Source organism: Chironomus tepperi, unplaced genomic scaffold (assembly GCF_022539635.2).
Source record: "Chironomus tepperi strain 1889 unplaced genomic scaffold, CSIRO-AGI_Ctep_v1 contig_37, whole genome shotgun sequence".
Lineage (NCBI taxonomy): Eukaryota > Metazoa > Arthropoda > Insecta > Diptera > Chironomidae > Chironomus > Chironomus tepperi.
In genome coordinates this window covers 955,700-980,822 of record NW_027226159.1, presented here as the reverse complement: position 1 = coordinate 980,822, position 25,123 = coordinate 955,700, and the positions used below count along the sequence as shown (strand labels likewise).

The window sequence follows — 25,123 nt, the reverse complement described above, 5'->3', positions numbered from 1 at the left end:
TATTTATGAATTTGTATAAATCATTATTCGAATAGAAAAAGCTCATTAAAATTAATTTGAAATTAGCTCGCTTCATTATTATGAATTATAGAAAAACATTCCGTTGTCATATTTAAAACGATTGCCTATCAACTGACAAGCCAAAAATCCATGAAGTTTATGGAAGGATTATATTCAAAAATACAATATGAGTACGATAGCTGCGTATGCGAGGATTCTAAAATTGGCATTTTTCCGCTTGATTGTATATTATTTAGAGAAAAATATTGAATATTTTAAAGGATACGACGAGGAGATTACGACTTTATAGATAACTAACAAAAGGGACATACACGAGCGTTACAAATGAAGATGGCATTTTGTATGAAAAAAAGGTATGAAAAATTGTTTTAGAGCAGCTTAAGAAGGAAAATTTTTGAAATATGTAGACGAAAAAAATTGTTTAAAACTACAATGTTTTTACCTTAAAAAAAGCATTAAGGGATGTAATCCAGAATGAGGGACGTTCGCTTATTGGATTAAGGGTGACAGTAGAGGATGGGGAAGGGGTCTTAGCAGGTGAATTGCGAGAAGTCTTTTGTGGAAGAGGCGGGATGTGTGAACAGTTTTTGTATGTATTTCGAAGGATTTTGGAATTTATTTTCACCAGAAAACCTAACAAATGAAGGAGTTATTTGCAAAAAGACGAAAAGAGGTGGATGAAGGTGGGTGGAGATGGTTGTTGACCATCAAAACCCTTCTGAATTTTGTTGGATACGAGATACTAAGGTATACACAATTGATATTTCCGGTCAGCTTCGGAACCCTTGATTTCAGAATTGGTCGGCTTCCTTATCATCTCTAGTCATTGTGGTGCTGCCAAGACAAGGTGGGTAATATTCTGCATAAATGCACTTATTCTGGCACATCGAAGTCGACTCGGTGTATTCCGATATCGAAATAGTATGACAATTGGTCAGCTTCGGAATCAGATTTCGGCTTCAGATATCTCCTCTAAGATTGACTAGGTTCAAAGCAGAATTCGAGTCGACTTCGAGCTCTGGTTCTAAGTATCAGAGCTAACAGGACATTTTGAGCCCGGACTCCAAAAGTCCAAAAAGGCGTCTCCACAATGGAGTCCTGCCAACTCTGCTAAGTAAACTCTCGCTGAAGTTACCGCAGGATGGACATTTCAATATGTGCTAGTCGGGAGGCGGCTTCAAGAACGACCAACTTTTTACGTGACCTCATACACAAATAAACCCCAAAATTTATTGGTTACCATGTTTTTTCAGGAGCAACATACCAGGAAGTTCAAAAGAGTTAAAGCACCTTCTTGAAAAAAGAGACCAAAACCAGATTAATATTAAGTTGCCTTCAAGCTCTACTTCCAAGAATGAAAGAACATCGAATAACTGGTATAATTTATTGGCAAAATAAGAATAAATTGTCAGAATTTTCACGACAAGATATCGATTTAATGACGGAAAATTATAATTTGATGCTTCTTGTTTCAGGAACACCTTTGCCATAAAATTTATGAAAAATTCCATAAATCCTTCCGTAAAACTTTTTATCGCACTCATGTAGCTTAATATTCTTTATTTTTCACAATTATGCAGCATACATTGTCTTTGTTTCTTTAAGAATTGAGGAAAATACTTCCAAAAAAGTTGGAAATTTTACCCATTTATAAAGTTTTTGTTGGAATTAGATGTGATAATATATGAATAAGCAAATGTATTCAAACATAATTTCCTCTGCTGTGACATAAATCAGAGGAAAAGGAAAAACTTTTTCATTTGCGCCAAAAGACTACCGACCTGATTTTCTAAAGGAACTAGAACTTTTGCGAACATTTTTGGTATTTTTTGTCAATAAATGAGAAAAACATGCTGTAAATTTGATTATAGGCATAATAATAATTGAGGAGGATTTGGGCAGTAAGGGGACAGTATATGCAACCCGAACTACACAAGTGAAGGAGGCTGTGCCACTGATATTTAAAGGCTTCACTAAGCCTATTTTATTAACACCAAATGGATTTAACCTGAATTTTGAAGCTATATGGACGTCAAAGGGTAGCGACTTCCATTTGGTACTGTTTCCATTCTATGTGGTGGAGCCTTCTCCATTTGTATCTCTCGGGCAACTTGCCGATCACGTTGAATATTCATCAAATCTTGACAATCCATACACAAATGTTTCAAGTCACCTTCCCCTTTCCCCTCAAAATATTCTGGCTACGTCCTTTACACTAATACTGTCATTAAACCAGTGGTGGACAACCTTTTATTTTTCACGGCACATCTTGGTGGTAAGCCTCGATCGAATCCGTACAGGACATATGGTTTATGGCATTTCCAAAAGTTTTTGATATATTAATCCAGTGTTGGGCAACCTGTGTGCCGCGGCCAATTTGTGTTCTACCAAAATTCTTTGAAAATGTAATGAAACGTATATTGTATGTGGTTTTAACTAAGGCTTACCACCAAGGTGTGCCACAAAAAATAAAAGGTTATTCACCACTATACAGATGTGCAGCGACACTCAGGTTGCCTATTACTGCACTGCACGATCCAAGCGACACATGTATTAACACCAAACGGGTGCCGCCTATTTTTAGTAGCTATATAGAAGCCAAACGGAGGTCGTTCCATTTGGTATTAATATAGGTTTAGCGGAGCTTTCTTTACCTGTTTCGCTCAGGCGAATGAAATTCTAACCTTATCTATTCCTAGCATTTTGATATCATTGCTATCAAAAAGTTATGAAACTCTATTAATTATCAATAAATAAGTTTTAGGTCATAACCTACGTTTTTCAAAGACATTTGATCATTTATCGAACGATTGAATTACAATGCGTTAGAGACGGTTGCTTAGGGCAAATAATCAAAAATTCTAAAAATATTTCTTAAACGACGAGAATTGTCCAAAAAAATCACATTTTTATGTACGAGCTTCATTTATAAACAAATCTTATACAAGAGCTCAATTACAAGGAAAAACAATTTGTAGCTAACAACAATTTGGACAAAATTGAATAAAAGAGATCTAGTCTGAATTGTGTTAAATATTTTTCGGAGTATTTTTAATATTCTCTCCATGAATGCAATAAATGAACAAGTCTTCAAAATAATTCTGCGAACTCGCGGCTTTTTTGGAGCAGTTTTTGGAAGAAGTGGGCTTGATAAAACACTTTGTTTTGCTGATTGGCAGGTCGGGTAGGTGAGGAACGATATCTCGACAATCAGGCTTCGTAAAAAGCTCTAGTTTGAAGCATTAGCTCTGTGAAATCGAGTTATTTTGGTATTGATTGGTCTGGAATCGCAAAACTATCTTTTTACGTGGGAATTATTGTTTTTTCCACGATTTTCAATTTCATGAACAAAAGGTAATTTTTTTAAAGCGTTGCTTTAAATAAATTTAAATTTTTAAAAGCCGTTAGAAAATTTGAATTTTGAAAAGGTGTTAAATTATCAAATTCTTTAATGATATTTAGTCAATCGACCGATTTGCTTTATACACTTATATTAATGACTTATAGCTTAATGTCTGGAACTAGAATTCTATTGGATCTTAGTCTGTTTATAAAGAATTTTACTGGATCTTGTTTAATTGATTCTCAAGTGACTAAGATTCTACTGGATCTTGTTTTATGGATTTTTAAATGATTAAGACCTTACTGGATCTTGTTTTATAGGTTCTTAAGGTAATAAGACCTTACTGGATCTTATTTTATGAGCTCTAAAGTAATTAAAATTCAGCTAGATCTTGTTGCATAGTCAGGGTATTTTACTGGATTTTGTTTTATGGATTCTTAAGCAACTAAAATTTTACTGGATTGCGTTTAATGTGTTTTGAGAGATTTTGACCTTACTGGATCTTGTTGCATAGTCAGGCAAAGGAACTTGAAGTTCACTGGATCATTTTTTTGAATTTTGTTGGAATTATGTGGATTAACACTTAATTAAATTAGTTCATACTTATTTGGTACTTAAATATCAGAGCTCGAAATCAACGCATGTTTATATGAAAAACTCAACGCAGGTCGACTCTACTCCAAACAAAATCCAAGTTGACATCAAACTCCGTCAAATAATGACCAATGCCGTAAAAATGCGCAAAAGTCACTCATTAAGGTAAAGCATTTTTTCCATATAATTCATAAATGTCGCATTAATTTTTTTGTCATAAATGGAGAAGAATTTGATAGACTAATCTTTAGGCAGATGGAATCATTTCAAATCATAATATTATTATATTTATTACGAAAATGTGCTGAACAAAATCTCGTTAGCATTCAATGGAAACAAAAATTTTTTGACCTTGTTAAAACTTAAAGCACTCCTGAGGATATGACAATGTTGTTGGTAAGGACTAAGTTGATGCTAAGATGAAAAATTCTCTCTAAACTTTATTTTACCATAAGATTTTTATTGGATTTCCCATGCGTGGTTTGTAATCTTAAACATATTATTCGGAATTTACTTCTTATTGACCTTTAGGTATTCAAGAATATAAATCTAAAGTATTAAACTCCATAAATCTCTTTTAAAAGTTCGTTCACTTATGATGTGAAGGTTTAGTTCTCAAGCAGGTGTGCGATACAGTTAGGGATTTGGTAGTTTGCCTTCCAGAAAGTAAGATTTTGGGTAATCTGAAACCATTTCGCCTTCGGGTATGATATATCTTCCCCGAATAACATAAGTCGGTTAATCGATTCGAATTCCGGCATTAGGTTAGTGTGAATCTGACCGCTCATTTTACCGCGCATGATGTCGGTTTTTGTAACAATGGCCTTTTCGTTTTTTCCCAATTCTTCACGCTTCATGACCCAGGACATATCAATGCAAAAACACCTAACATTGTTTTGCACAATTTGTCTGTGACGCATATTACCGAATTTGAATTATGAATACGCCACCAAGTCAGAGTTACGCCTGATCTTGTGTTTTTGGGGTGAAGTTTCTTGGTTTTACCTACCACTCCTTCTACCCTTTGTCCATGCCCTAGGATATATTTTGTACCAGGAGTGTGGCTTATTGTCTCAAAAACGACCTGTTAATATTTTTCAAAAAAATAAAGATTTTGTCGTTAAAATTCAATTTTTTTGACCGTTATTTTTCCAACGTACCAAACCACATCTTTTTCTTCGTAACGTAAATTTCAGAATGAATTTAAAATAAGTTGAGTTCGAAGTTAAAATAAGTTGAGTTCGAATTTTTCGACAATCTAATGTCGTGGACCTTAGGTTAGTTTATACCGAGAAACTGGTCTCTGGTTCGGATCTTTGAATGATTAACCGATTTGTGGTATTTGAGCACCTCCGTTCATTTGGAATGTTCATGCTCATATTTCAAAGAAAAATAATTTTAAGAAAATGCGAAAATAGAGCCAAACGTTTTAGATTATTTGAAAGACGTCATTTGTGAACGACCTCAACAAATCTTTTTTAACAATGATTATAAATGAGCTGTCAATAGCAGAAGAATGATGATGTTATAACAGAATCCTTATCCGAGCGACAAAAATGAAGAAGCTTTATCTCACCGCTTTTAAGTCTTCACTTCTGAGCTTTTAATGCTTCGCTTATGAGCTTTTAAGGCTTTGCATTTGAGCTTTAAGGGCTGAGTTTTTGAGATTTTAATGTTTCGCTTTTGAGCTTTTAAATTTCTTTTTTGAGCATTCGGAGCTTTTAAAGCATTGCTTCTAACCATTCGGAGCTTTTAGAGAAATACTACTGAACATTAGGAGCTTTTAAAGCTCTGTTTCTGAGCATTCAGAACTTTTAAGTCTCATTTTTTGAGTAATTAAAGCTCCGCATTTTATTTTAAAGCTTTACTCCTGAATTTTTAAGGATCGACTGCAAAGTTTTTAAGGTCTTACCACGGAGCTTTAAAGGTTCTATTTCTAAACTTTTAAAGGCTCCGCTAAAGCTCTTTTATTAACACCAAATGGAAGCCGCTTGCTTGTGGATGCCACTTAGATGCCAGACATATGGATGTTACCAAGATCCCAGACATATGGAGCAACCTTGATGCCACACATAACTGCGTTTCATAGCGTTCTTCTTCATTTGTGTCACTCGGGTAAACAAATTAATAAATATTAATGAAAAATTACTCACCAAACATCAGAACCAGGAAATCCGATACAGCTAAATTGAAAAGATAATAATTTGTTGCTGTATGCATTGTTTTATTTTTAGCAATCACAATGCATGTAATAACATTTCCTAAAACACCAGCAATGAATATTATAAGATAACAAATGGTTATTGGTAGTATAATTGATAACGAGTCACGATATCCATGATCATGCTTTGTATGATTAGACATGATTGATAAATTATTAAATGAATCAGGTCCATAGGACATTACACCCAACTCATCCTCCATTGATGAGTAATTATTCAATCTATATGACTCGTCAAATCGACTTAATGTATTACTGTTTTGATCTGATACTATTAAACTTGCACTATCTTCGTCTATGTATGATGACGATGCTATTGTATTCAAACTTATCACATAATCCATCATGATCTTACGTTTAAAAGAACTAACTTTTTTTTCTTCACTTTTTTTGTTTCTTTTTTAGATTTTCATTTTTTTCATCACTTTTTTTTTGTGTAACTATTCCTGTTAAACATATGCACAATTTGTAAATATGCTAATGGCCCACATATAGTGACAGCTATAGCAATTGAGTCATTGAAATCGGGGGTACTCAAGTTGTGATGAAATCGGCTCAATAATATACATATTTTGAATGTTTATTTTGACATCTAAAAATAGAAAATTTTAAATGAAATTGAGTTAATAATATAAACACAGAAAACATCAAGCGTTTTAAATTATTACAATGATGTGGGATAGTGTGAACATTATATGAGGTGTTTTGTGGAATTTTTGTTAAAAAAGTTGCGAATATTGAAAGAAAATCGGGATCTGTTCAGATATTATGTAACGCGAAAAATTGACTTTTGACCACTCACCATCACCCATCAAAATTGCTTCCTCGAGCGACCACCCCCACTCCCAAATCTCGTCTTACACTAACACACCTGGTTTCACTTCCATACCCCGACATCTTAAATTTTGCAGCCCTTCTCATTCCCCCATGCACCCGCCCCTCTTTCACACCCTGTCATCCTCTCCAATTACCCCATGCTACCTACATTTTGCAATCTTTCCCATTACCCCGCCCCCGCGATGTTTTTTGACACGTGTTTTTAAATAATCGGCTATACTTTTGCAAAAAAAAAATACAGATTTTCGCATCGGGTACCTCAGTGGAAGCATCTTAAGGCTCCAAAAACAATACAGCTCTTGCGACAACCAATATCTATCAGTTACTAAAAAACCCGAAGTCTTAATATTGAGTTTGAAACGAGTTACTACCACTTCCCCTAGACCGTTACTGCGATTGAATATTATATTATTAATAATATTTTTATTTCACTGAATATTTAATTCCCATTTGTAATGCAGAATTGACTCTCTTAATTCTTCAGGCTAGGTCCCACACTGTTTGCAGAAAAAAAATTTAAGGTTAAACTCTGATTAAAATTCATTGATGTGGGTTGTTAGAAAATGTTTATCATCAGCTATCATAAGACGTATTAAAGAACAATGGATGAAAAAATTTAGATAAAAGATATTTTGACGTTAGAATTAAGAACAATGTGTAGCTCTTGGCAGTCGTTTAATGATGTAATAGGTTGAGAAATGAATTTTAGAACAGGGGTGGGTAAACTGTGCTGTGTGGTACATATTGGTGGTTAGGCTCGACTGAAACGGCATAAGGCACACGGCATACGGTTCATGGCATTTCTAAGGATGTGCCGCAAAACACAGGTTGGGCACCACTGTTCTAGAACATGCTGTATACAAGTTTGGGCATTTTATTTGTCTTTTGATGCTCAAAACTTGATTGACCTACATAAGTTAGAACGTATTTTGACATAATGCGCACTCTAACGACGAAGGCTACGCCATGGAGCTTTGGTATTCACGGACGGCTTCCAATTCGTGTTGATAATAAGCTGACCTTGAAGTCGACTCGGATAAATTGACTCTAATCCTAACAAATAAGCCACTTTAAGGTACCGTAGTGATAATTCAGTACCATTAAAGTATGCTGCATGTCTCTTATAGTAATCGACCTGTTCCATACAAAATCCAGGTCGACTTCGAGTTCTAAAATTCTAAATTAATAAAACAGCATTTCCAAGTATTCAGATTGAACAGCGAAAGCTGAATGAAAATTCACCAAAAAAGGCAAATGGTGACACAATTTCTATAAATGCCATAGCAATGCATAGTAACGTGATTAATGACCTTTTTATCTGTTTAATTACCATTTTTGCTCTTCTCTTAATGCATAAGAGGTTATCGGTTCTTAACAACAACTTTCTAATTAAGGTACACAAATAAGTTGTCAATCTGTAACTTAAATCCATTAATAAACCCGATCAAATTTATTTCTTTCATCGTAAAAACTGCCAATATTCAGGAAAAACAATCAAAATTCTCTTTAATAACTTCACTAAGTGAGCGACGCTTTTTATCTATTAGGGATGGGGGAAGGTAGATCTGATTGGAACAATGGAAATTCCGAGAGTACTTTTGTTCATTTTTCTAGAAAGTTCATTATTCTGTAGAATAATAAGTCAATGGTCTCTTGTGTAATCAGAAGTAGGAAGCAATTTGCAGTTGATTTGTATAAGAAACTATTGAACTTTGCTAAGCTATTGAGCGATGAGTTCGATATAAAAAATGCTGAAATCTTTAATATTATTAATTAATACTTATTGACATAATGCTTATACCGAGCGACACACTTGGAGATGGCAACGCTATGGAGATTCAAAGGCTCCTCTAAATATCTTCTATTATTAACAAATGGCCTTTATGGAATGCCTCTAAGACAAAGATGGGTAACTTTTGTTCCTCGGGGCTAAAAACAGCATGAACCATATGTCATGTGCGGTTTCGACGGAGGCTTACTACCTAGGCTTGTCGCGAAAAATAAAATGTTGCCCACCACTGCTCTAAGTCAATGAATACCAAATGGTAAATCATATAGAAGCCTCATGGAAACTTCATCCATTTAGTAGCATTCAGTATCCATAATAGGACTGGCAGTATTTTTTTTGTCCTGATAACGGGTTTTATCCGAATGGACGTTTTGCTTTTTTCCCAACTGTGCACGCTGCATAACCCAGGGTATGATATCAATGCAACGTAACTAGCCACAATTTGTGAGTCGCGAATACATGAACCAGAGTTGGTGTGACTAGAACAGCGAAAAAGCACCTGAATTTAAATATACTTTCCCTGATATCGAACCTGGGACCTTAGAGTCAATTGCCCGACTTCCTAACTTAGAAGACAATTGTCCCTTTTTCGCTGTTAATCATATTGTGCATGTGTCCAAATAGTTTTATGTCACGGCTAGGGTCACAACCAACCTTGATGGAAAACCTTGACCGAAACCAGACTCGGTATGCGGTTAATGACATTTGACTAGATTTACTACTTCTTTAATGAAATCCTGAATGAAATCAGCAAGGGAAACTGCGATCAGGAGCTCCAAAAACTACTTGACGCAGAACAGTACAAACAAGGTGACAGAGCCAGCAACAAAGTCAGATGGAAAGCATTTTGTTGCAGTCTAAGTTCCATATAGAAGCGTGCTTACAGTAAGTAAGTAAGTAAGTGTTAATAACAGCTCCACACCAATGTCTTCTTCATTTATGTCACCCGGGATTGCAATAATTATCCAATTGTCAAGTATTATATTAGCAGCAAATCTCAAGAGTCTTTCAAATTGGATTTTTGCTGCCATAATTATCTTTAATTTGCTTTCACTTCTTTTCCTAAATACTTGTTCATCAATTAAATAAGACCTTTTGCATCCTCAATTTGACTATCAGCAATAAATTACATTATATATTTATAATGTTAGCCTTAGATGAAGCATGAAACAACAACTCTCATAACTTTTGCATCACAAATATGCTCATCTCACTTAAAAATTCAATTACGACCCTCTTGAGTTATCTTAACATTTTTTTTTTATTATTTTCTTATTATGCCACTTTAGAACACCTTACAGCATTAACGTCGTACAAAAGCTTTTATTTTTCATTGAAGTGCACTTTGTGCCTTAACAAAAAAGATGTTTGATTTACAACATTGAATGAAAATTATGACAAACATTATCGTGTCGTGAGAAGCAGGTGTGTAACCGAATATTTTGGTAATGGGGTTATGTGGATTATAATAAGAAGGAACATGATTTAGAGCTTTTAGGGTTCGTTCATATAATTGTAACTCTTATAGGGGAAGGAGGGTCGAGGATAGGGGAAGGAGGGTCGAGGATAGGGGAAGGAGAGTCGAGGATACGGGAAGGAGGGCCGAGGATAGGGGAGTCGAGGATAGGGAAGGAGGGTTGAGTATAGGGTAAGGTCAGAAATTGTTTGACACCGAAACCCAACCATTCAGATGCAAATTCAGGGTTGAGCTCTATAGTAGTTTAAGAATTTGAACCTCCTTCGTTTGGGAAAAATACCCCAATCCCTCATCCTCTCCCTTAAATTTCAGCCTTTTACGTCAAGTACTGCTCTTTTTTAACTCTATACAGTTGCATGACCCAAAATATTCCAATGCAATGGCACCTAGCCATTAATTTGTGTGTCGCGGATTTCGACTTCTCATAAGTAAGAACTGTAAAAAACACCCGATTAGACTTTCCCTGGGATCGAACCCATATCATTAGAGTCGGTTGTCCGACACTCTTAAAACTAAACTACTGCTGCTTTTTCGATACCTAATCTGTAACGACCTTATGTCAACATATTCTAAATCAATTCTTAAAGATCCAATTTCAACAATGTAACAGACATCAAATACACATGAATCATCCACTTTATAACGGCGACTTTTCAGTCTAGAGTGCAATGAAGATTTCATTGAAAATCATTATATTGAGCTAAGGTTGTAATGTAAATACACAGTTGCAGGCTAAATTTAAGAAATAATATCACTAGTCTCAAAATATATATATCCAGCAAATTTCAAAAAAGCCATTTTTCATTCTAGAAATAAATTTTGTAGACTAAAAGAAGATGATTCATTTATTTATTCATCTCATTTCTCAGACTACATACATATATACCTGGTATGGTAAGAGCAATTCGAGGCGGTGGAACAATTAAAAAAAAGCTTGACTTGGAGATGAGAATGTACCGAGTGACACAAATGAAGAAGGCTCCACCAAGCTTTTGGCAGCCATATGGATGTCATTTGGTTTCCACATATCGCTGTATATGGACGTCATATGGACGCAAATGGAAACCATTTGGCTTCAAATATGGGCGCATATGGACGCCATTTGGTATCCACATATAGGCGCATATGACTCCATTTAGCCTCAACATATGGGCGCATATGGATAGCATTTGATATCCACATAAAGGCGCATATGGACGCCATTTGGTCTCCACATATAGACGCATATGGACGCCATTTGGTATCCACATAAAGACGCATATGGACGCCATTTGGTCTCCACATATGGGCGCATATGGACGTCATTTGGTCTCCACATATAGGCGCATATGGACGCCATTTGATATCCACATATAGGCACATATGGACGCCATTTGGTCTCCACATATGGACGCATATGGACGTCATTTGGTATCCACATATAGGCGCATATGGACGTCATTTGGTATCCATGTATACCCGCATATGGATGTCATTTGGTTTCCACATATAGGCACATTATGGACGCTTTCTACTATTTGGTATGCGCATATGGACGCCATTTAGCCTCTACATATGGACGCATATGGACGCTATTAGGCCTCAACATATAGACGCAAATGGACGCCGAGCCTTAAAAGCTCCTTAGCGGAGCCTTCTTCATTTATGTCACTCGGGTGTTTATATGTATATTAAGAGTAAATTTTTACAGTGGCTTTTTGTTCATGCACTTATAAATATTCCACACTCAACAAAAAAAAAAGCGATCATGCGTGGGTTGCTTTAAAAATATATACAAGTCACGCAAGCTAAAAAACATTACTTTTGCCTCACTTTAAACAATCGTTAAAGAAAATAGGGGAAAAAAAGATAAATTCCTTGAAGAATGTTTGCGATGTGCAAATGAGGTAAATTGATAGTTGATGAAAGGCGTAGAGAGATTATTCTGTTTTGTATAACATGCTTCATTGAGTGGAAGCAGATATAAATTTTTTTTAGAAGAATCGTTATTGTCTTCTTATTAAGTTTAATAAAAAAAAGGCAATTTAAAAGTTCAAGTAAAATTTTTTTTTAGCTCTAAATATTTCTTTTAAATAAAAAGTGAATCTTGACCTTCAAATTTAATTGTTGAAGATAAAATGTAAAAATTTCTTTTTTTTTTGCGAACATGTTGCTGAATAATTTTTTGAAAGATATATTTATCTTGATGCTTATTCATATTGATTGGTTTTTTGGGTGTTCATAATATTGTTATGCTGACAAGTTTTAGTCTGTTAAAATTTCTGCAGGCAATAACACTCATGAAAAGAATTTAAAAAATTGTTAAAAATTAAATTTAAAACTTAAAGCTAAGACTTTAAAAACTTGTTTTTTAAAATTTTAAAAATTTTTTAAACTTTCTTTTTAAAGTTGAAAAATTTAAATTTTAAAATTGAAAAATTTGAAAACATGAATTTTGAAATTATAAAACTTGATTTTTAAAATTGAAAAACTTGAATTTAAAAATTGAAAACTTGAATTTAAAATTGAAAACATTTGAAATTAAAAAACTTGAAATTTGAAATTGAAAAACTTGAATTTTGAAATTGAAAAACTTGAATTTCAAAGTTAAAAAAATTCGAATTTTTAAATTCAAAAATTGAATTTTAAAATTGAAAAACTTGAAATTTGAAATTTCAAATCTTGAATTTTGAAATTAAAAACTTGAATTTTCTTTAAAATTTAAAAAGTTTTTAGTCCTTTTCCATGAGTGTAGAATTAGCAGATATTAACCCCGAGCGACATAACCTCATTTTTCTGTGTAAAAGGGATCGAAATCAATCGTGTTGTTCGGATATAAACATGTAAATCAAGAGCAAAGTTGCTATCGAAGCTATGAAAATCAATGAGTCGCACCTAATTTTTTGGTGATAATGTTATTGACATATGCCTAATACAGAATCGTTACTACACAAATATAAAAGCCGTAAGGAGACAAAGTTTGACGAGAAGTCAACTAAAACTCTGTAAACTTAAACAATTAATAAACCCACATTTCAGATATGTTGAACAACTTTAAGTGCTGTAATTTATTTGTGTGGTTTTTAGCATGTTCAGCAATTTACCGTGAAATTTAATCTTGAGGCTTTAATTTAAGATTTAATTTGACACTAATTAATGTATTTTATTTCTATGGGTTCGTTAAATTATTTATTAACGATTAAGATAAGAAAATGGGAAATAAGACGTCATCCATGTGTATCCAATTTTATTTTAAGGAGTCGTTTACTTCTTAACAGGAAGAAATAGACTTATAAGGCATTAATTTTATTTCGAAATTCGCTTCGAAGAATTCGAAAATGAGTTTGAAGGATTCGAAATTAAGTTCGAAGAATTCGAAATTGAGTTCGAAGGATTTGAAATTAACTTCAAAGAATTCGAAATTAAGTTTGAAGGATTCGAAATTGAGTTTGAACGATTCGAAATTGAGTTCGAAAGATTCGAATTTGACTTTGAAAGATTCGAAAGGATTCGAATTTGAGCTCGAAGGATTCAAAATTGAGTTCGAAGGATTCGAAATTAAATTCAAAGGATTCGAAATTAAATTCGAAAGATTCGAAATTGAGTTTGAAGGATTCGAAATTGAGTTCAAAGGAATTGAAATTGAGTTCTAAGGATTCTAAATTAAGTTCTAAGGATTCGAAATTAAGTTCGAAGGATTCGAAATTGAGTTTAAAATTGGTTTAGAAGGATTCGAAATTTAGTATAAATGATTCGAAATTAGGCTCGAAGGATTCGAAATTGAGTTTGAAGGATTCGACATTGAGGTAAAAGTATTCAAATTTGAGTTTGAAAGGATTCGAAATTTAATTCGAAGAATTCGAAATTGAGTTCGAAAATTCAAAACAAAATTTACCGTTAAATCCTTCAAACATAACAAAAAAATTACGCAACTCTCGACCGACTCCAAAGTTATTTTTGAAACTCAACCACAACATAATCTCATCAAAATTACTTTTTCCCGAATTTTCTTTATAGCTGACGTACTTAATGCTATTTTAAAAAGCTCTCACATTTCTTCTAGAAGATGTATGCTAATTTAGTAATGGTTGCTTAGTTTTTAAGCTTCCTAGTAAAAGGCGATTTCAAATTTATTTTTTGTAGGAAGTGAAGCATTCATTATTAAATTCCAAAAGTCAAACTTCATCGAATCATCAGAAACATTTTTCACATAACTTAGCATTGACAACATCATTACCATAATCTATTAGAAGCAATAAATTTTTATCACTCCATTATCACGAGAATATTTGACATGTGATATAAGAAGCTGAAAGTTTGGCACTGAAAAATAATACATGTTAGCCAAATTCAACACCATTAGGAACTGGGTGGAAATAAAATAAATCATAGCACGCATAAAGTTGTCAGGGCAAACATCCTTAAGGGATGTTTTCAGTTTGCAAAAAAAAATTGAGTTTAATTTTAGAATATTTGTTTATAAATCGACATTTTCCATCATGAAAACCAGTACACAATACATACATATGCTTGTTATGGGATTCAGCCACAGTTTTTGGAATCAACTCACCCTAAATATTGACATAAAATACACCTACAAATGGCATTTACGACAACAAAAGCATATTTTTTCATTTTCTTGATTAAAGGAATCAAAGATCCTTAAGAATTGTTTCCCTGTTATTTGCTGTCTTATAATTAACCTATATTGTTGTACAGTGGGTGATTAAGCATTGATCCCGAATGACACAAGACGATTAATATGTCCGAAATTCGGGGATTTATGTCGAATCCTGTTTGATTTGGACTGTGGTACAATGCAACGATAAGAGCGCTAAATAGAGAATTAAGGTTTAAGTATGCTTTATGCCATACTCTATAACAACCCCAGATAGCTCAGTGGTAGGAGTTTATGGCCAGAATACGTAAGACGTGTGTTCGAATCCCAATCTCAAGCTACATTCTGAAATATTGTCCTTTTTTCTTTAGAACCTTAGAATTTGTAAGGTTCTTATGGAATTCCTCACCAAATCAGAGTCAAACCCCAACCTGACACCGAATTTAGGATCGATTAACCTTCTTGTTCTATTCGAAAACCAAGAAGAAATTAGTTTTATACTTCTTGAAAGGACAAACTCAATTTTTCGAAGAAGTAACATTCAATTAAATGGAAATAAATCAACGGCTTCTAAATGATCATTTTATTGTATCTTCAAAGAAGTTCAATGTCATTTCCAAAAAAATTGGGACTTTCTTGAGTAAGAAGCCATTCTCAAATTCAAATGGCAAATCCAGAAGTAATTAATTTAATTTAATGTTCAAACATTATGGACAACTGGAATTAAGCAAACAACCACATGGAATTAATTTCCTTTTGAGAGTCAGAGTTGGCGAAATTTCGTTTGCCAAAAAATGCTAATGTCTGAATATGCTTGCTTTCTCGGGCTACATAAATGAATATACGGCTCCGATAAAGCATTTTTAACACAAAATTGAAGTCGGCTTCCTGTGGCATCCATATCGCTGCCACATTCGGTTTAGGCTGGTACCATTTGATATTAGTAAAAGAGCTTTGAGGAAGGATTATTTGCTACTTTTTGGAACCTCTTTCAATTTTATTGCTCGGGCTAATTTCCATAGTTAATCACAGTCCACAAATGAATACTTGAAGTGTAGAAATGACTGAATATTCAGTTCCTCGTCAATTTGACTTTAGCCTGAGAAAGTTTCTCATCGAATCTGATCTGTAGCAAGAGTCTCACTGGCCTGAGCCTGGATTTTATGTGTTTTCTACACCGTTTGCCTTTTGGGATTGTTCCCGTGTGATACAAAATTCAACTACACAGCTGATTGGAAGACTGACATGTTATTTAGATTTTATGGAATTAAGATTCCATTTTCAGTCTTCTATATGGACACCTTATGGACTCCTCCTCCCAGTTTTGTGTTACTCGGGGCAAAACTGCAAATCAGAATTACGTTTTTAAATTAAATATTATATAGGAACCCAATGGTGGCGGAGAGAAAATTTTAGGGCCTTATACTTAGAACTAAGGGCCTTATACTTAGAACAAACGTAGAACTCAAGTACTAAATTTATAGAACAAAATATTTGAATTTTTAAAAACCGTTATTTAATGAAATGAAAATATCAAATTAATTCTGTTTTTCAAATTGTAATAGTTGCAATCGAAGTGGACACTCTTTATTTAGTCGTTACTGTCGTCAAATGCACAAAAGAAATGAATTTGCGTCACAAAATAACTGAATTTATTTATCTTCAAAATAACGGTCAAAGATATTTTAAAATCTAAAAAAATTTGGTGTAAATTAGTAATAAGTTTCTTTTCAAAAAAATATTTGTTGTAACGTTGACTTCTCTATCCGCCACCATTGGATAGGAACATTTTTGTTCTAAGGCTGTTAAGAATTTGTGCTCTTAAAGAAGCTTGAGCTTGTGCTCTTAAAAGTGGGAAAGACATCTGTAAAAACAGGAACATAGCCAGAAGCCAAACATTTAGGTAGGATTTAAAAACCCAAGTAAATTGAATAATTTTGTCCAAAAAAGAGGAGATGGGAGATCCTCAACCTCCCCCAAGGATACACCTCTGCACGGAAGGGAAAGAAAAAAAATCACAACACAGACTTCCGTCGCTTGCAGCTACCAGTATGTATACTTTCCAACATCGAATGACTTCATCATGATGGTTTCTTGGCGAAGTAAAAAGTTTGAAATTAATGAAAAAAAAAAAAAAAAACCTTAAATTAAAATCATTTGTTATTCTTTAATTAAATTTTCACCAAAAACGAATTATTCTTTATCATTCAACTGCCATTCCACAGTTGAATGCTGAAACTTTCTAGCACACAAAGTTTTTTGTGTAAGCCTCAGCCTTACCAATATCTGTTTGTTTGCGGTTAGCATGATTGAATTTGTGTGATGGAAAAGTTCCTTCTTATTTATGTATATCATTTTTTTGTTGCTCTATCCCATCATTTCCATTGAGTTTCTGCAATGTGGTAATGGCAAAAATAGGAAGGAAGAAGAAAAACTCACATTTTTCTCCTTGAGGCGTAAAATAAGATTAAAAGCTTTTCTTTGTCTTTGAGGTGTTAATTTCAGAATACATTAAGAATCCTCGTCAAAGTACTGAAATTTTTATAAATTAGTTCAAGCAGCATGGGAGGGCTATGAGAGTCTTAAGATGTGCAAAAAAAAACAGCAAAATCATTTCAAAAAGCAAGAATAATGATCAACAAACAATTGGATTCAAATAGCGTAAAGATAAGTGAATTAAGGAAGTAGGAGGAATAAAAGTGTGCTTGCCTTTGATGGTACTTCCATTTCTACATTCAAACTTATTATCGTACGTGTTTTTATGTTGTACAAATAATTAAGTAAATGGGAAAATTTTTCAATTAAATTAATGAAAAAAAAGGAATTGAAATTGTTTTTACAACAAAAGGAGTTCAGTTGGAGTGACATGCCCGAGTAACACAAATGATCGGATTTTGTATCAAAAAGTCGATTCAAGCCGACTTGATTCCATATAAAATTCAAATTCACTTCGAGTTCTGTTTTTAAGCCTCCGTCAAAGCTATTGCCAAGTGAAACTGTGTTTGGTGGGCTGGAAATATTATAAAAAGGCCTGTAGAAGCTACTGCAAATAAAGTAATCATGTTTGACTTTGTAGATTTCTGACAACCAAAGAATTCCAGGAAAGAAGCTGTTGACACAGTCAGAATTACACGGGGGTGTAGACAAATCATGTGACTGGGGACAAAAAGTGACAAAGTGGCAAAAGTGACAACATTGAAAAAAGTGACATGTCACCTGAGTTGTCCGTTTCTCGGAAGGAATATGTTGGCAGAGACAATATTGCATTTGATATTGGAAATTGGCAAGCGGTTGCTAGAGCAAAGGCCAGCAGCAGGTTACATCTGAGAGAGGCCATGAATTACAATCCTATAAGATAAAGACCATATTCTTGAAAGCTTCATCTTAAATCTACTAGATGAGCAGCATCGTGAGCGATGCTCTCACCTCACTCTGCTCTTGAGAGAACATGTTTGCGTAATTGAATGCTAGATTTGTAAGGCCAGCGAATTGAGTAAGTACCAGTAAGTAAGAGTTCCCGGGTAGTCTCCCCAGATAGTCTCGTCCTCGATCTTGGTCTTGAGAATTTGTTTAGTCGATGTCAAAACCAAGACTTCGGGAAATTCTATCAGTAAGGACAAAACTATTTTTTATTAATTATCAACAACAGCCTGCATGTGTCTTTCACCTGCCAGAGCCTTCTTCATTTGTACCGACCGGGATACATTTCAATGAAGTATCTTCGTGACATGAAATACTGTCAAAATATTTAATATACATAAAAGAGCCCAAAAAAGGGTGAAAAACATAATTTGAGCAGCTACAAAATAAGAACAAGAGCTGTAAGATTATATTAATCTTGGAATATTGACAGAACGGACCTGAAAGTATCACATTCTATCAATTGAAGATTGAATTTCTAGCCTAAATTTAAATGAAGCCTAGCTTTAAAAATTTGTTTTCTTGATTCTACAATCATTAATAGGAAATATGAAATATATTCCTAATTAAATGAGCAATAAATGAATTATTCTACGGAGTAGAATAGACAGAAACGTCTACAAATACGTAAAAAATTATACTTCATAATTAAATGATAATTATTATGTAGAGTGTTCATCAATTTTCGTAAAATATATATCAATTAATAGTCAGTCTCATTTTTTTGGACGTAAAAATCGGAATATTCGAGTAGGGAGCATTTACTGATTATGTAACGCGAAAAATCGACTTTTTGACAAATCTATTTTTTTTCAATGTTTGATGCAAAACAATAGTCAGCTAAAAATGGCAGTAATTGGTTATATCCTTGGCCAACCGACTCTAACGACCTGGATTCAATACCAGGGAAGGTCCAGTCAAATTCGGGAACTTCTTCGCTGTTTATTTAGTAGCAAAATCTTAATATTCTTGAATAATCTTGATAACTTCTTGATTCTTGAGAATAATCTTGATATCTTGTAATATTGTTATCAAATTTCTCCTTAAGAGCGTTACGTAAAGGATGCATGGCCCCCTAAATGTTCGTGATTTAGGAGCGATAAAATGAAGGAGATGGTGCGCTTCATGCTAATTGATTGATCGTATAATAGCGCTTCATTTTCCTAATAATATATTGGTAAGCAACCAATTATCAATCCGAGTGTCACACAACTGGCACTTGACATATTATGAATTTTCTTACGAGGAAAGCACATGGTGCAAAAATGATCGAAAATCTACTCTAAGCTTGCTCTAGGTAACACTGGCTTAAGGTTGGATTTATTTGAATCAGGGTTGAAGCCAGAGTCATGCTGGCTTATGGCCGGTGGACAGATTGATTTGACTGTGACCTGAGACTAGAGTCCTGACTTCATTGAATCTGGCTTGGGACTTGAATAACACTGTTCTAAGACCGGTCACATGTTGACTTGATTTTGGCCTGACTAGCTTCGGACTAGAGTCACAGAAGTGAGAGACCAGTCACGACTTGACTCTTGCCTGAGACAGAATTTTATCTAATCAAACTTTGAGACAGAGTCACGTTGGTCTTAAACCAGTCTCAGGTCCATTTAACACTTGCTTGATGCTGAATTTTATTGAATCAGGCTTTGAGCCAGAATCACACTCGGCCAGGCCGGTTACAGACCGACTTGACTCTGCCTAGAGACTAAATTTCATTAAATCTGGCTTGGTACTAGAGTCACGCTGATCTGAGCCCGGTCACAGGTCGACTTGATTTTGGCATGAGGCAAAATTTAGTCAAATCAGGCTTTGAGCTAATGTCACGCTGGGGCCGGTAACTGACCGACTTGTCTATTACCTGAAGCCAGATTTCGTCGAATCTAGCTTGAAACTAGAGTCAAGCTGATCTGAAGCCAGCCACAGGACGACTTGATTCTCGCTTGAGTTAAAATTTCATTGAATTTGGCTTGAATTTAGAGTCATACATGTCCGAGGCCGGTCACATGCTGACGAATTTAGCTTGGGCCAAAGCCACGCTGGTCTGAGCCCGATCAAAAACCGACTTGACTCTGACTTGAGAAAGAATATCATTGAATCAGCCCTAACGCTAGTCATACTACCCTGTAGGCGGATTTTTGGTCATTCCTACGCCGTGTCTCAAATGTCATCATTCGATCATCATCATAAACATCATAATGTATCGCTCGGGTGAGCATTATAAGTAAACATCAAACCCACGAAGAAGTTCTAGACGTTAAAATACAATCATAGAATACATAATAATACCTATTGATAAAGTCATTTGAATTGAAAAAAAGCATTTAAAGTCACAAATCGACATAATAAAAGAAGTGAAAAAGTTTTTTTTAAATGTCAAAAAATTTTGACTTAAATTTGAGTTTTATAAATTATATTATGGAAGTAATGTTTCTTAAATTATTTCTCAAGTAATAAGCATGTTCATAATGTTGGAAAAAAGAAGCTGAGGCGTGTACACGCCGTGTATAGGAATGTAATAAAAATAGAAAAAAAAATCTCTTTCTTTTTTTTGATGAGGACCATTGAGACAAAGAAGATTGAAAGTATAAAGGAACGAAGAATAACTTGTCTAAAAACTTGAAAATAAATGAGGTGCCATATTTCAGAAAATTGCATGTAGATGAAGAAAGATTTATGTTAATGTTAACCCTTTTTGACTTGAAAAATTGCAGATTTACGGCTCAAATTTGTGAAAAAGAATAATGTACTATGAAGATTGCTTAACATGAGAAGAATTGGTACATAATTAATTTTAAAAAGCATCGAAAATTAAGAATCATTAGTTTGATGTTAATTCAAATTTCAGGTTCCTGTGTGTTCTTGATGTATTGTGGAAACACCGGATTGAAAATTGAACAAATTTAGGATTTTATTCTGGTTCATCCTAAAATTGCACTCATTAATAACCCTCTCCTGATTGTCTTTAACAAGCTATCTTAGTTACTTCCTCTATCTTTCGATAAATTCTGCCAATTTAGGATATTGAGTACTTTAGCGTCCTTATCAAAACAACGAATCCAGGACATTTTCGGTCTTCCTCTTGATCTGTTGCCGTCCACAGCTATCTACTCGAACCCAATTGACACAAACTAAGAAGACTACGTCACACAGCATCTAAAGCTCTTTTACTGACATTAAATGAAAATAGCGTCTGTTTGGCAACCTTAAGGAGGCTATTCGCCCATAAAAGCTCAGTGACGGTGTCTTCTTTTATTTATGTCGCTCAGACTGGATGCATAAGAATTCACGAATTGAATTCAAACGACACAAATCGGTTATTCAAACCAAAATTTGGGACAAACCAGAATAACTCTGACTTAGTTGCATGTATGGATTTAATGTCATCATGGCATCTTGCCATAGTCACGCAAAATTGGGCTGTATTTCAGGTAACAAGACATATATAAACAGCTACCTACGTAAAACAGTGGTGGGCAACCTTTGTCGCGATATACTGGTGCGCCTTGATCTAGAGTTGCCTATTTAAGACTTTTGTAGATGTCAAAGTCGGATGATTGTTAGCCGACTGATGGTCGACTTTAATCGAATAAGAAACAATTCTGAAATTGTTTTGTCGGCTATAGTCGACTAAATCCGACTTCGATCTCTGGACTTTTGGGATAAATTTTGAAGCTTATCCCGGAAGACATGTGACGAAGAAAATGACCGAAAATCCTACTCCAGGACAACGTAGCTTGATCTCAGGCCAGATTCCATAAAATCCGATATCAGGCTAGAGCAGTAATGAGCAATCCTTTAGTTGAAATGGGTGGCAAGCCACGTTCAAAACCACACACTGGGTTTGAGTCAAGTTGATCTGAGGCCGGAATTTTTGTCCAATTCTACGTCGTGTGCTTTCCGAGTGGGCTCACTCAATATAAAATTGTATTTACTTCATTGCTGTGCAGTACGAATATTTTCATTTCATGTAGTCTGCCGCAAATAATTGTCTAAACTTGAGATGTCTAATGGCATAAAAAAGGTTGTCCATCATTGTTCTACATAAATGCACAAGAATTCACACAATGCACGAAAAGACAAGAATAGTCTAGAGAAAAATGGATAATTATATTCAGACTAGCTTTAAGTTGTTAACTCTAGACAATACATCAACAAATGAGCGTAACTCACGCACATTTAATGCTATTGCTAGGACTATTGTTTTATGTCTAGGGATTAAATTTGAAAAGTTTATTTCATTCAAATTGACCTCCATTGTTTTCCTAAATACAAGATTTCAAGGAGAAGAATCCTTAGACAGATAACGAAAGTTAAGATCATTGAATCTGAGAATTCTATAAATAATCTTAAAGTACCTCACTGTTATGTGATTAATACCTAACAATAAATACTTTCTCTCATTGAGTTCCTCCTTCCAAACTAATTAGTAAAGAACACACAACATTTAGCCTTTAATAAAATATTCATGCTCATTAAAAACACTACTTTTTTGGAGATGTAAAATAAACTTTATCGTAGCTTGAATAGGAAGCTGCGCTAAAGTAAAAACAAAGCTTTATAAGTTTTGTGAGCTATAAAAAGTTATCTTTGTATAAATTTAACTTCCAAAAATAATTTCCAAACAAAATAAACCTCAGCAAGCCATAAAATTTAATTTGCTCACTTCTTTTCTATAGAGTCATTTACATCTTATAAGCACATATTTAAAATTTTAATCACATTTTAATTATTTCTTCAAGTATTTTGAAGCCATTTGAATTTATATGTAAATGGGAATTTTTTGAAGGAAGGAAGGTTTGGAGCTGTATAATAGTCCCGAATGACGCAGATAAAGAATCCATCGTCAGGGTATTCATAGCCATCGTATTTAGGGGTAGGAGTTTAAGGGTCAATTCTCTCCCCACTTTTTTCAATTTAGGATTTTTGAAGTTAATTTTGTAGCTGTGCAACACTCCGGAGTTACAGAAAGGAAGAAGGTTTCATTAGGGACGTATTCAAAGAGAGGAGGAGGAAGGGTTAAAAGGATGAGAGTCAAACTACCCCCTCTCCTTTTTGGAAAAATTCTCAAATTTGCCAGCATTTCGTGAAAAAAATTCCAACCTGCTTCCCCCCTCCATTTGCTATCCTCTTTCACACCCTTTCTCCTTGATCCTTTCCCCTGTGCATCAAAATAAATCCTTTAAGGCTCTGCCAGAGTTGCTGTCTAGAGTTTACTGACCTAACACCAATTGAAATCAAAATCAGTCGCCCCGAGGTAACGTCAGAGCAACTTCAAGTATTACCATTAATACGGCGACGTAGCAGTGCCAGATGTGCCGTTCGGCGCCTTCATCTGGCATACATATGGCTGCTATTTGACCTCATCATAGACCGCTTACGCGTCATAATATTAGAAGACCTGAAAAAGCTCCTCTAAATAAGATCTTTAAATCAGACTTTTTGGATGGTAAGAGAGGTCGAGGTAGACCGAAAAACTCCTGGAAGGAAACTGTCGATAGAGACAGTATTGCATTTGGTATTGGCAATTGGCAGGCAGAAGCCGGCGATAGAACCAGCTTTAGGCGACATCTGAGGGAGGCCATGGGTCACAGTTGATCTATACGTCCAGAAGTTAGTAGTAATAGACACCTTACAATCCCCAGGGTAAATCCATCATCATTTATGTCACTCGGTGTAACACTTGATCCAAAAACATTGTAAAAGAGTGCGAAGGAGTTGAGAGTAAAAAAAAGTTCAATTTTTTTCAATTACCTTCATTCGCAAATTGACAATTTAAACAAAGTATAAAGAATGTCAATTTATAAACATTTGAAAACTTTTCATCCACACAAATCGAGCCATTTAATGAATTTTTTTTTATTTTTTTTTTTTGAGATTCTTTACCAACAAAGCTTTACGTTTAATTACAGGCATCTGTTCAATATTTGTTCTCTTGCGAATTTTGTTTGCTTACCTCTTTATCGTTTCTTTTTAAAATCAACATTTAGCTTTTGCGAAAATGTATGAAAAAAATTAAAGCATCGAAAATTCGCTGTAAATTGCGTAATCTTGAATAAAAGTTTATCGAGTGGCACTTTAAACATTTTTTTTTTTTGTTATTATGTTTGATAAGTTCTCATGTTGAGAGAGGGACTTGAAAATTCAAATTATAAAAATGATACTTATTTTGACGAAGGATTGTGGAGCATTTCTGGGTAAAGAAGACATATCCGGATATTTTCTTTCTGTTGCATTGACAATTGATGTTCAAGCAAGGGCAGGGGGTATTCAGGGTAGGAGGTGCGTTGTCAAACTAACTCTCAAAAGTTTTGGGTTTTGTGTTTCCAAAAAATTTAACACAAAATTAAGGAATTTTTCCGAAAAAGTGGGATTGATGGTAACCCAATCTTAGGGGTTAAACCAACCCTGGAAGATTTTCGGGCCAAACTAACCCCAGGGGGTTTTGGGATCAAACAAACCACAGGGAAAATTTTGGGTCAAATTAGCCTCTTGGAGTTTTGGGATCAAATCAACCCCCCGGGGAATTCTGGAATCAAACCAACATGCCGTGGATTTTTTGGATCAAACCAACGCTCCAGGTAATTTTGGAATCAAACTTGTCCCGATTATTTTTGGAATCAAACTTGCCTCAGGTAGTTTTGGGATCAAACTTACCCTGTGGCGTTTTGGTATCCAACCGATGCTTTTTGTTATCAAACTTACTCCGGAGCGTTTTGGAAACACAATTACCCCGGGGCATTTTGGGCTCAAACCGACCCCTTGAAATTTTATGATCAAATTGACGCCGAGGGTTTTGTGGGTAAAAACAATCCTAGCAAAGT

The 25,123-nt window shown here is 34.6% G+C and overlaps 1 protein-coding gene across 5 annotated transcripts in view; it reads right to left on the bottom strand.

Moving 5' to 3' along the window:
- LOC139098766 (pyrokinin-1 receptor-like) overlaps positions 1 to 25,123 on the bottom strand; it is a 70,260-nt gene that overhangs the window by 36,187 nt on the left and 8,950 nt on the right. For all 5 annotated transcript variants that reach the window (XM_070651096.1, XM_070651072.1, XM_070651064.1 and 2 more), the window contains one exon: positions 6,112 to 6,771. In XM_070651096.1, the coding sequence (XP_070507197.1) occupies positions 6,112 to 6,526 (415 nt within the window). In that variant the 5' untranslated portion in view covers positions 6,527 to 6,771. The remainder of the gene's footprint in view (positions 1 to 6,111; positions 6,772 to 25,123) is intronic.